At 35.7% G+C, this 13,961-nt stretch overlaps 2 protein-coding genes across 2 annotated transcripts; one reads left to right on the top strand and one right to left on the bottom strand.

Moving 5' to 3' along the window:
• Positions 1-7,573: 7,573 nt before the first annotated feature.
• Positions 7,574-10,533, top strand: LOC137747722 (E3 ubiquitin-protein ligase SPL2-like). Its single transcript, XM_068487881.1, has 5 exons — positions 7,574-7,894; positions 8,994-9,167; positions 9,561-9,682; positions 9,777-9,896; positions 10,123-10,533. Exons 1-5 carry the CDS (start codon positions 7,574-7,576, stop codon positions 10,439-10,441), a joined length of 1,056 nt encoding a protein of 351 aa, XP_068343982.1. The 3' UTR covers positions 10,442-10,533.
• Positions 10,534-11,672: 1,139 nt separating this feature from the next.
• Positions 11,673-13,513, bottom strand: LOC137747721 (uncharacterized mitochondrial protein AtMg00810-like). Its single transcript, XM_068487880.1, has 3 exons — positions 13,381-13,513; positions 12,647-12,951; positions 11,673-12,524 (listed from the first exon to the last, which is right to left on the bottom strand). Exons 1-3 carry the CDS (start codon positions 13,511-13,513, stop codon positions 11,673-11,675), a joined length of 1,290 nt encoding a protein of 429 aa, XP_068343981.1.
• Positions 13,514-13,961: the final 448 nt, after the last annotated feature.

Genomic DNA, 13,961 nt, shown 5'->3' with positions numbered 1-13,961 from the left:
TATCGAGGCATTTGGTTCATAATCACCCTTTTCTTAATTAACTAAATTAACTAAGAAAGCAATTTTAAACAATTGGTTTTTGGATCCATAGAATTGATTTAAATGGAACTAAATATAATGAAAATCCAATTCTCATTAAAGAGACAAAACAATTTTTGTTCTCATTTTATTTGGGCCATTTTGCAAAAACACAAACTTTTGGGCCAAAATACAAATACTCAAAAGTATCAAAACTTTATTTAATTGCACAAAAGCACCCCACTAGAGGGGTGGCCGGCCAAGGATAGTTGTTATAGAGATTTTTGATAAAAAGAATTTTGTAAGTGGATTTTGGTGGGTGAGATTAAAGATGGTGGGGATGGTTTGAAAAGAAAATATATCTTTGATATAATTAAAACCATTTAATCATTTCTTACCAACAATCATCATCCATCAACTAATATTCAAAAATATATCTTTGACATAATTAAAGCCATTTAATCATTTCTCACCAATAATCATCACCCATCAACTAATAATCAAAACTTTATGTAAAACATAAAACTTTTGAATCAAAACTTCAAAACTTTTTGTTCTTGATAAGAACTTCAAGAAATATGAAGAACATACATGAAAACTCATAATAGCTCCATGGATGTTTTCTTTCACCAAAAACTCAAATTTTCACAACTCAAAAGAGGGTTAATATCCTAGGGTACTTAGGGGTTCCAAAAAGCACTTTAAAACCATTTTAACAAGCCTAACATGAACCCAAAAAATCACCCTTTGGATTTGGCCGAAAATCCCAAAACACTTGGCACCAACTTTTAGTTCCATTATTCATGCTTTAATGAAATACATCTACAACATTTGAGATGCTAAATTTTCAAGTAAAATTTATATTCAAAGCAAGAACAAAGCTTGTAACATTTACAACACTTAAATCACAAAATATGAAAAATCACAAAACCCAAAAGGATCCACCATAAACTAGGCCTAGGCTCTTGATACCACTTGAATGAAAAATTTTGTCCTAGCTAAGAACATGCATGAACATTTGAATACATAGGCATACTAATAACACTTTAAAGTAAGCATGCATTCAAAAACAATTCATAAAACCCATGACTTTCAAAGCCTAGTATATGGTGAACCATAAGACTCTTTAACAATATTAAAGAGAATAAGAATTTAGAGATTCTTTACCCTTGAAGCTCATCCTTGATTACACAAGGGATTCACCCAAGTGGAGGGCCTTCAAGTCACCTCCTTGCTCCTTGGATCTTCCTTGTGATTTCCTCCCTTTTAGTGCTCCTTTTTCTTCTTTGAGGATTTGAGGATTTGTTCTCCAAAACACCAAAAGTTTGGTGTCTCTAAGTCTCCACACCAAAGATGTTGTGTGAAGATGAAATGGATGACTTAGGGAAGAAAGATTGCTAGATGTTCTTCCCCTAAGGTGGCCGGCCTCTATGTAGAAAATGAGAGAATAGGTTTCACCCAAATTCAATTAGAAAACCCCTTAATGTGAAAACCAAGCTATAATGTTGATTTTACACTTCATTTCATGTGAGTGGCAAACTTGTAATTAATACAAGTTTGCTACCCCTCACCCTTATGGCCATATGTTGTTATTGGGCTTAATTGCCCATTTTGTTTTAGTTGTCATACAACTTAAACATAATGGGCCTTGTGGACCAAAACGTTTTTGTGCCCCGAAGCCCAAAACTAACTTAAACGCCCAATACGAACGTTTCGTATAATTAATTAACTATTTAATTAATCTTGACCATTCTTCAATTAAACCATTTAATTGCTTATCCATTTCATATAATTTCTTCACTTATATCCTTACTCGGTGTACGATCCATTAGGTTCCAATTAGCGAGGTAGTGGGCGATGTTACTCTTAACGATCGATTGTGAATTGAAACCACATTTCAATTCTCCCTTAAAATTAGTGTTTGCTAATCTTTAGGGCTTCCACAAACCATGGGTGACGCCTAGCAGCATGTCATGGTTACCCAAGCTAAGTAGATGTGGTTGGAGAACCTATCCAGTTACAACTACAATGCAATACGGTCCTTCTCTAATACAATACTCTTAATTACATTGTTTAAGTGATAGTTTGTTTCATGTCTACTATCCAATGTGATATTTCTCTATATGATTCAATTGAATAAGATTTGGAACAACCTTCCTTAGTCATATTCATATGCTTTGGCCAAAGACTCTCGAATCATATCTTAGAGTATTCTCCTTCCACTATGGAAGGTTAGAGATCCCTTGTTGTGCATTCATATGCCTACATGACTAGATAGCTTGACCCCAACAATGCCGTGGACACTCCAATGGAATGCCGTTGACATAATCAAAGATCAAGGACCTAACCATTAGACATCAATGATGCCTCAGGTCAAAGGACTACTTTGCATATTGCAACTATTGAGTTCTCACATGACATGTATGTTCGAACTCTCGTTTGATCGTTGTTCAGTGTACTCGATTACTCTTTCGAGCACCTATGTGTTTGCCTTAGTGTCCAACACCAAATGACTTGAGACTAGTTCATACTCACGCTTGAGTCGACATAACACATACTAACCTTAGCGGATTGTCAATGCCCAATTGGCAATCCTATGGCTAGGAACGTTTTAGGAATGAACATAAAAGAAAGGTCTCGTTAATTTAACTAACTTAAATCACTTGTCTCTTAGATCAAATACATTCCTTGGATTCCCTTATTGCTTAAACACAAGATACTATAAATAGTGATTAACAATAAGCTTTGCCCTCTATTAAACATATAAAAGTTTAACACAATAAGTATTCCAAAAAGCTATTACATCAAATGAGTGGCTTTGTGGGCATACTTCCAACAGAAACTCCAAGGCCAAGCCGAAGAAGAATAAGGCTCCGAAAACCAAGCAATTTGTACAATTGGCCATTGCTCCCAAAGGCAAGAATCTGAAGAAGACTAAAGGCGCATGCTATGTGTGTGGCAAATCTGGTTACAAGGCACAAGATTGTTATCATCGCAAGGACGAAAATAATGTCAACAGAAACAACAACCATGCTAACATGGCAACCACCAATGAAAAATTGGCTGCTGTTGTGTCCGAGGTCAACATGGTCTCAAATGTGAGTGAATGGCTGTTGGATATTGGTGCTACTAAGCACATCTGCGCTGACATAAATATGTTCACTGAATACCATCCTACTGACCATAGAGAAAAGCTGTATATGGGTAATTCTGCCTTATCTGCGGTGGGCGGGCAAAGGCAAAGTGGTACTCAAATTCACATCTGGAAAGAGTCTCACCTTGCTGAATGTGCTGCATGTTCCTAAAATAAGGAGGAACTTGGTTTCTGGACCTATTCTGATTGCTAAGAGCTTTAAACTTGTAATGGAATCCAACAAATTTGTACTTACCAAGGGTGGGATGTTTGTTGGAAAGGGTTATGTGGCTGATGGCCTCGTGAAACTCAATGTAATTGCCATTGATGATGCTAATAAAATAAATGCTTTTACTTATATTGTTGAGTCTTCTAATATTTGGCATGCTAGATTAGGACATGTTAATTTTCGTTCCATGCAAAGAATGGTTAAATTAGAATTATGACCTAAATTCGAAATTGATTTTAATCATAAGTGTGAAACATGTACTGAATCGAAATTTACTAGGCAAACGAGAAAGTCAATTCTGGAAAGATCAAATGAATTAATTGGATTAATTCATAGTGATATTTGTGACTTTAAATCCACACCAACTCGTGGAGGAAAGAATTATTATGTCACTTTTATTGATGATTGCAGTAAGTATTGCTATGTTTATTTGATTCATAGTAAGGACACAGCTTTGAATATGTTTAAGACATATAAAGCCGAAGTTGAAAATCTACTTGAGAGAAAAATCAAGGCACTTAGATCCGATAGAGGAGGAGAGTATGATTCTACTGCCTTCTCAGATTTTTGGGCACAACATGGAATTATACATCAAACAACGGCTCCATACACACCACAACAAAATGGTGTTGCCAAAAGAAAAAATAGCACATTCAAAGATATAATTAATTCCATGTTAAATAGTTCAGGGCTTCCACACAGTTTGTGGGGTGAAGCTTTACTTACTGTAAATACCATATTGAATAAGGTTCCTCTAAAGAAGATTGACGAGCCACCTTATGAACTATGGAAAGGACATAAACCTACTTATAAAACCCTCAAAGTGTGGGGTTGCTTATCAAAGGTGCAAGTTATGTTACCAAAAAGAACAAAATTAGGACCTAAAACTATTGATTGCGTATTCATTGGATATGCAAATAATAGTGCTGCTTATAGGTTCCTTGTTGTAAAATCTTCGATTTCTGACATACATGTTAACACTATGTTAGAATCAACGGATGCAGAATTCTTTGAGGATATATTTTCTTACAAAGAAAAGGAATCTGGTTCTAATACAAAGAGGGTTCATGATCATAGTCACGATGAAGCCTCTTCTTCTGGTGTCCAAGAAAATGATGTGGAACCAAGAAGAGGAAAAAGAATCAAAGTTTCTAAAAACTTTGGACCAGATTTCATAATGAACCTAGAACTTTTAAAGAAGCAATGTCTTCTTCCGAGGCTCCTTTATGGAAGGAAGCAACTAAAATGAAATGGAATCCATTATGGAAAATAACACATGGGAATTGGTTGATTTACCTCCCGGTAATAAACTAATTGGTCATAAATGGATTTTCAAGAAGAAACTTAAGGCGGATGGAACCATTGATAAGTTCAAGGCATGTTTAGTAGCCAAAGGTTATCGCCAAAAGGAAGGGTTGGATTATTTCGATACCTATTCTCCAGTTTCTCGCATAACGTCAATTATGACGTTAATAGCGATTGCGGTTGTATACAACTTCGATATACATCAAATGGATGTAAAAACAACATTTTTACATGGAGAACTAGATGAAGAAATATACATGGAACAACCTGAAGGATTCATGCTTAAAGGACAAGAAAGCAAAGTGTGCAAATTAGTTAATTCATTATATGGACTTAAACAAGCACCAAAACAATGGCATGAGAAATTTGATCATACTTTGTTGACACATGGGTTCAAAATAAATGAATCTGATAAATGTGTCTACATTAAGAGTAATGATAAAACTTGTGTTATTGTCTGCTTGTATGTGGATGATATGCTCATAATGGGAAGCAATAAAGAAGTAATAAACAAAACAAAGAAAATGTTGAATTCAAATTTTGACATGAAAGACTTAGGACAAGCCGATGTCATTTTAGGAATTCAAATTAAGAGAAATAGTGAAGGGTATGTCCTTACACAATCCCATTATGTAGAAAAAATATTACGAAGGTTTGGTCAATTTGACTGCAAACCTGCTGCAACTCCTTTTGATGTTGGATGCAAGTTGGAGAAAAATAAAGGCAATGCCATATCTCAACTTGAATATTCTCAAGTAATTGGCAGTCTAATGTACGTGATGAATTCAACTAGGCCTGACTTAGCTTATGCAGTAAGTAGGCTTAGTAGATATACAAGTAATCCGGCATAAGAGCATTGGGATGCTTTAGTAAGAGTGTTAAGGTATTTGAAAAATACACTTAACTACGGATTACACTACACAAAGTATCCACCTGTTGTAGAAGGCTTCAGTGATGCCAATTGGATTTCTGACACTACAGAATCCAAGTCGACAAGTGGATATGTTTTTACCTTGGGAGGTGCATCAATATCTTGGAAATCCTCTAAACAGAAATGTATAGCTCGTTCCACTATGAAGTCCGAGTTTATAGCTTTAGACTTGGCTGGCGAAGAAGCCGAGTGGCTTAAACATTTTCTGGAGGATATTCCAGTGTGGCCAAAGCCTGTAACTGCTATATGTATACAATGTGACAGTATGGCCGCACAATCAAGGGCAAAAAGTCATGTATACAATGGAAAGTTGCGACACGTCAGGCGTCGGAATAATACTCTTAAGAAGTTGCTCTTCAATGAAATAATATCCATTGATTATGTAAAGTCAAAGGAAAATATCGACAAAAGGCCTACCAAGAGAGCAAATATTATTTACATCGAGAGGAATGGGTCTCAAGCCAATTCAATGAATCGAACTGGGTGGAAACCTAACCTAGCTTATTGGAGATCTTATGGTCTAGGTTCAATAGGCCAACCGGTTGAGTTTGATTCAAAAGTTGAACACACAACTTACCCATTCTTATGATAAAATGTGTGTTGTCTGTTGAAGTTCGAGGGCTTATGTTTTATACATTTAATGACATTAATATCTTGTTATCAAGAGAAATATTACAGACTATTCTTATTTAATGTCACCTATATATGAGTAAATGTCACCTATAGTTAAAGTGATATGATTCCTTATGGTATCTGGGACTACATAATTAAAGTGATATTCGTAGAGCTTTGCACTCTTTCAATCCTTTTAAAAGAGTATACGTTCACTTCCTAACAATTCTAATTCATAGAATCAATGACGTTGGGCTAAGAAATGCTTCATGGATTATGACATTAATTGATTCATGGGCTTGTAGACCCCGTAGGTCAATTTGGGATAACAGGTACACAAAGTTGAGAATCTCTCGTACATGCTCATAAGGACGAGTCCTATTTAAATAATACAAGAAAATAGGCAAATTAAGGGATAGCTCAGAGGTCCACATAGGATTTTCATTTAGCCTGCCAGGCATTTTTGTAGTTTCACAATTTGGATGGTTAAGGTACAATAAATTTGGAATGTGATGTAACAGAAGATGGTTGGATATTTATACAATAAAAAGTTAAATTTTTTCCTAATATTTTTGCTTTTCTTTTTTCCATTTTAATGATTAAATTAATCTTGACCTTTGAATTTTTTATTATTTAATTCGACGATCCAGAACATGCCACGTGGCACAACATTAACTTTTTCGATTTTGTTTAGCTAGAAAACCATCGGCTCTCACAAAACCACGTTAGTGAGCCATTAGGGGTCTACTGTTGGACTACTGCAATGAGCCATTAGAGGCCCACGCGCTTGACAGAAAAACAAAATCGTGACTAACATCATGCTAATGTCAATCTTGCCCAATGACGCAAGACCGAACATTTCTTGCTCGGACATTTGGACCGACTTTGCATGGGCCACCAATTGCCCATGCAAATTTGGACAGCTGGAGGTGGTTAAATGGGTTGGAGGGCATCTAGCTTTTCCTGATTTTCAAGTCAAAAAAGAAAAACTGTAAACTGTAATGTAACGCAAAAGTAGGATTCCTTTCTCAATCAGAATTTAGAAAACAAATAGGGAGGCCATTCGTACTAGTATCCTCTTTATTTGGAAATGAGAGATTTAGGTTTGAATTTCGTAGATGGCGAATTCGATATCAACTTAGGTTGCCCGTTGTATGACTTAACCAAACTTCTCATCTTTGTAAAAAATATGGATGTACTAAAAAAAAAAAGACAAATAAAGGGAGATAATAAGAGAAAAATATATATAAGCACTCTGATTTCACAATTTCTCTCCGACTCTCCGTGCTCTCTCATCCATCGCCTGTCTTGTATAAGCAAACCCTGACGACAACCACCGCGTGCAATGCCGTCGCTCGGTCAAATTTTAAACTCCCTAGCCTCCGAACTCGCCCCTTCCTTCAATAGCCGCTTTGTGGGCTTCTCCCTAGCGTCCATCGCAGTGCTCATCCTCCACAAATTCAGTTCCTACTCCTCAGCCCTACGCAAGATCCGTAGCGCTCCCTCCGTCAAAGTCTCCAAGCTCCGTTCAGTCCTAGCGTCTGATAAATCCTACCAGTCCGACGCAAAGCTCGTCGTCGTACGAGGCACCGTTGAAGCCAAGTCTACCTTCGACGGCAAATGGAATAATTTCAAGTCCGGCGTACTTGTTCAGAGAACCCAACCTGTGCGTTTTGTTTTTTGCATTATTGTACAATAAAACTTCGGTAATTTAATATCGATAAATTAATGACCTTGGTCCGGTTCCAAGTTGAGAGAATGTGTTGAATAATTCGCCAAATTTATAAAATAAAACATTAAAAATATATATATAAATCTAACGCAACATATAAAATAATAATATTTATTTAAATAGAGTTTTTAAATAGTCAAAAAAATAAAATAATGTAATATTTTTATAATCTAATTTTAAGAAGAATAATTAGATCTATAAATTTTATTGATTAAATAAATACTAGTACATGCCCACACACTTCATGTGTTTGAAATTTTTTATTTTTTATTTTAAATTTAAAGGAGAGAAGAAGAGAGCCGGAGAGAATGTGGGAGTGGGGAGAGAGGGGAAGTGGTTTATTTATTTTTTATGTAAAAAAATTAGAGATATTAGAATCAAATGTAGGTAATGATTAAAAAAAGAAAATTTTTATTTTGTAAAATTACGTCACTGCCCTTAATTTTTTTGTTGTACTAAAAGACTAAATAGTTTTTTCATCCTCTTTTTGTTGACAAAAAAGGTTATATTAATATGTAACTAACAAAGGTCACACACTTTGTGTGCTGAGAAATATATTTTTTATGAGATGAGTTATTTGTTTTTAACAAGTTGGCAGGCATCCCAAAAAAATAAGGGTTGGCAGTTATGAAAGATAGAGAGAACGACAGAGAATGAGTTGAGAGGGTATTAATAAAGTGACATAGCTATGAGATTAAAAAAAAAAAAAAGTAAAAATTTGTTTGTACAAAATTACTTTAATGCCCACATTGTTTTCTTTTCTAATATCTTCTTTCAATTTTGTATTAAAAGGGTATAGTAGTAATTTTATTATTATTAATATGTAGTTTAGATTTAAATAAAACTGTCAGTTAATAAAGAATACTTAGTTCATAAAGAATACTTTAATTAATTAATTAATTGTTAAATTAATAAATTTTATTTGGTCTTGAGGTTTTTAATTTATTGGGATTTTTGTAATCTGATTTTTGGTTCCCCCTTCTCTTTAGTCTATTTGGATGATACTGAATTGGAAATTGATTTTTTTGTGAAGTGTGTATTTACGGATTGGATGGCCCTTTTCGGATGGCGGTCTGATAATAATTTCATTCTTGTTGACCGTGGTTTTGGCCCAAAGTCAATTTGTGATTTTGTTTTTCGACGTAATCGTCCTGTTGACGCTTCTCTCTATTCAGCCCTGAAGACACTTTTTGGCGATAAGTACCCTGTGAGTTTTGCAAACTTCTAGCTCTTATTGTTTTTTTAATAATGTTAAAGAAGCTAAATTTTTATACTAAATTATATAAATCAAATAATCTGGTTATTGATTATTGGATTATTAATTAAGTATCGATTAACGTGCTGATTTCTTAATGGTGAAACGTCATTTGGTTTACAAATTTAGTTTTCTAGCATTACTCTTTTTCTTTTTTTTTTTCTTTTTTTTTTTTCAATGTATTAGCCCAAGCTTGCTGTATTTTGCAATCCTAGGATTTAGCCCACCTTAGCATGCTTGCTGGAGACAGGGTTTGGACCGTAACTGGAGATGGTAGTGTTTTTAGCTTTCGATACTCTTTTAATATAATATTTTTCTTGTTTTGATTTGCTTTTGGTTTTGTAGGTTGGTGCGCTCGATGACGAGAAGATTCTTCCTTTAGGAAAGGAAATTAGTGTTGTTGGTCTCTACAGTTTCAAAAATGGAGTGCCGAAAGTCAAGCCCTGCAAGGATCTTCCTTTTTTTCTGTAAGTGGATTTTGTTCTCAGCACATTGTTTTGAATCTTCAGTGCTCTCTGTACTTTGATGTGTGCATTATAACTGGTGTTGTATCTTTTGCAGCTCTGAGATGTCTAAGGATCAGATGGTCGTAGATCTTATACTACGCACAAAAATACTGTTCTGGAGTGGGATTGTTCTTGGTTCAATATCAATCGGAGTCCTTGGCTATTCAGTTGCCAGGTGGTACAATTTTCCTTGAAACGTTAATTAATTTCTTGTCTTTCAAGTTAGTGTTCAATCTTTATAGCTACTGTATGTTTATAGGCTCGTCCAAAGGTCAACCTTTTGTAGTGCTACTGAATTTGGTTAATACGCGTGTAGTTTCCTCTTGTTCCTTCAACGGCATTCAACCAAGGATTAAAAACTTGCCGAAACTTAAATTCTTGTTGACAAATATTTGTTTCAGGAATTGGAACAGATGGAAATTGTTGATTTGCAAATATTTGTTTCCGCAACAAGGGCAGCGACAGCAATCAGTCCCTGCTAATGCGAGGCCTGAGAGCAACGCTGAAACTGAAGCTGAAGTAAGAGTGGATGGAGCGGATGATGTTCCAATGCATCAGTTGTGTGTCGTATGTCATACGAGTAGAACGCAATGCACGTTCATTCCTTGTGGGCATCTCCTTTGTTGCGAAATCTGTAGTGTAATAGTGAGAAGTCTAGCGTCACCAAGGTGCCCTCTTTGTCGGGAAATTATCCTTTCGGCGCGAATCTATGAACCTTAGATCATATCGATGTATCTTTCAGTATTTCTTAATATCGAGTTCAGGCTCTCAATGTCAAGAACAAATTTGTGAGCATAAATGAAAATGATCACCATGCAAACCAAAGGAACTTAACAAACTAAGGGTAAGGGATATCAGATCTCTGACTTCATGAATGCATGATCTCGAGGGCTTATCCATTCTAATATAATCCTAAAGACTAAAGGAGCGGCCATTTACTAGACTCAACAATTGAACTCACCCGGCACTTAGGACATGGATTTAGTATAATTCATTACTTGGAAGTGAAGGGTTGGTTTAAATCTTATAAATTAACAATAAAATTAAAATTTATCAATAAACCCCACCCTCAATTATCAAACCCTATCATCACGCAATCTTTATTCTAAAATCCTAAAATGCTCTTATTGAGAAAAACAAGCACTTTTTGACAGACGGATGATGATTTTGAATCGTTCAACTAAGATATGAATCTATTTTTGCAGTTTTTTTCGTTTGATTTCAATTTTTTTGGGAGTTTAGGAAATTAATCAATTGCTGAATTGACTCATATATTGCATAATATAAAAGGTTTTGTACCTTATTTTCATGTTTATACTAGAAAACGATATTAAACTGAAAATTTGTGGGCTGTGTTGGTATTCAAACCATCTTCATCATTAATAAAACTTGAATAAAAATGAGAAAGATAGAAATCGTTTTAAGAGGCAGTAGCAACAACAGCAAAATAAGAAAACAGAGGGCAAAGAGGACACGGGAAAAACAGAGAGCAGAGAGATCTTTCTCACAAAGAGATATTTTCTTAATTTGATTTCAGCACATAGGACATCTAAAAAGGCATTTAGACAGCCCTTTTACAAAAGATCTAAGCCATACAAGTGGCAATAGATTAGAGACCCAAAACATTTCATATTACATAAAAGGATTAACTTTAAAGCAAAGGATTAACTTTAACACTCCCTCTTAATGCTTTGCTACTTCACTCCCAAAAAATCTCTTAGGCAGATGAATCTGTCATTTGGTAATGCCTTGGTGAAGATATCAGCAACTTGATCTTTTATCTTACAGTAGACCACATCCACATCCTTGTCTTCCACAACACCTCTGATGTAGTGATGCTTCAAGCAATATGTTTTGATTTGCCATGACAAACATAATTCTTGCTCATGGCAATAGCTGACTTGTTGTCACAAAGGTTAGGAGTTGCTGATTCTTGTTTCTCACCAAAGTCTTACATAATTCTTCTCAGCCACACTGCTTGAGAAGTTGCAATTAAAGCCGAAACATACTCAGCGTCCGCCGTTGATAGTGCAACTGATTTCTGCTTCTTAGATGGCCAAGAGAATACACCAGTCCCTAGTGTAAAAGTATAGCCAAATGTGCTCTTCAAGTCATCCACACTACCTCCCCAATCACTATCACATAACCCATACAATTTTGACTCAACATTGCTTTCATACATAATACCAAAGTCAAGTGTACCTTGTATGTATCTTAGGATCCTCTTTGCAGCTCCATAGTGAATGCAAGTAGGCTTGTGCATAAATCTGGACAACAAGCTTGCAGCATACATAATATCTGGTCTAGTCGCTGTCAAATACAACAAACTCCCAACTAGGCTTCTATACATAGATTCATCAGCATCACCACTACCATCATATCTTTGAAACTTTTCATTCACAACTAGAGGTGTTGCAACAGGCTTGCAACCAACCATTTTGAATTTTTCTAGAAGCGTTTTTGCATATTTCTTTTGGGTAATAAAGATACCATCATTTGATTGAATGATACTAATTCCCAAAAAATAATGCAACATGCGTAGATCACTCATCTCATATTTCCTCATCATGTCATTCTTGAAATTCAAGATCATTTTATCACTACTTCTAGTATAAACCAAATCATCAACATATAAGGAAACGATAAGGATATCTGAAATACCTTCGGTTTTGACAAAGAGGGCAGGTTCATTCTCACTTCGTTGAAATCCCATTTCATTGAAATATGAATCGATCTTTCCATACCATGCTCTCGGAGCTTGTTTCAGGCCATAAAGTGCCTTCTTAAGCTTGTACACCTTGTGCTATTGTCCTTCAAGAACAAATCCTTAAGGTTGATCAACGAACAACTCTTCTTTTAGGACTCCATTTAGGAAAGCGGACTTGACATCGCGGACTTGACATCAAGTTGGTGTAGAAACCACACCTTATGAGCAACTATATAAATAAGGCCACTGATTGTTTCATGCCTCACTACCGGTGCAAAGGTTTCTTGGAAGTCAATCCCAGGTTTCTGATAATAACCCTTTGCTACCAATCTAGCTTTCTTCCTTTGAATGGAACCATCTTCATTGAGCTTAGTCTTATAAATCCATTTTACTCCAATGACGGAGTTGTCACAAGGTTTGTCCACTAGTTCCCATGTCTTGTTTTTCACAATAACATTGATCTCCTTTTGCATTGCAACCTTCCATGTATCTTCTTTCACTGCATCATCAAAGTTTTCCAGTTCTACAACACATAAATTGCAGCTTTCATAGACCTCATTTAAGTTAACCGAACCGGCATTGAACTTGGACTCGAAGGTATGAGAGAGTGAACTTGAGGACTGTTTTCAGGTGACAATTGTGGAATTTCCAGCTCAATTTCCTCTTCATTTGGCTGATTTTCTTCTTCAATTCTGATTAATGCAGATTCCTCTCGAATGGTTGCTTGATTCCAATCCCACGTAGACTTCTCACTAAAGAGAACATCTATACAAACCACAACTTTCTTCTTTTTTAAATTGTAGAGTCTGTACCCTTTTGTGTGTAAAGCATGGCCTACGAAAATGCATCTTTCACTTGACTCATCAAGTTTTTGTCTTAGTTTTTTTCGAAACATAAGCAAAGCAGATTGACCCAAACACTCTGAAGTGATTCATGGAAGGCTTTCTTCAACTCCATGCCTCAAATGGCGTCTTTCCTTCAACCGCCATTGTCGGATGCTTATTCATCAAGTAAACCACTGTATTAACTGCCTCATCCCACAAATATTGAGGCATTCCCTTGTCATGCAACATTGCCTCAGCCATTTCGTCTATGGTTCTGTTTTTTCTCTCAGCTACTCCATTTTGTTGTGGAGTGTAGCTGACAGTAAGCTGCCTTTCTAAGCCAATATCTTTACAAAACTTATCAAATTATATGGAAGTGTACTCTCCTCCTCTGTCACTTCTAAGAATTTTGTTTAGATAACCAGATTGTCGCTCAACCATAGCTGGAAACTTCTTAAAGATTGAGAACACTTCTGATTTCTATCTTAGAAAGTATACCCAAGTCATTTTGGAATCATCATCCACAAAGATTAGGAAATACTTGTTTCCCACTTGAGTAAAGGTCTTCATGGGTTCGCAAACATCTGTATGAATCAATTCCAACGGAGCTTTTACTCTCCAAGCTTTACCATGTGGAAATGAATCTCTATGATGTTTCCCAAGTGCACAACCTTCACAGATTTCTTCATTTTCTTGGATAGGCAACCTA

Source organism: Pyrus communis, chromosome 10, assembly GCF_963583255.1.
Source record: "Pyrus communis chromosome 10, drPyrComm1.1, whole genome shotgun sequence".
Taxonomy (NCBI): Eukaryota; Viridiplantae; Streptophyta; class Magnoliopsida; order Rosales; family Rosaceae; genus Pyrus; species Pyrus communis.
Note: the sequence above shows the minus strand (reverse complement) of the source record. Positions and strands in the feature narration are given on the sequence as shown.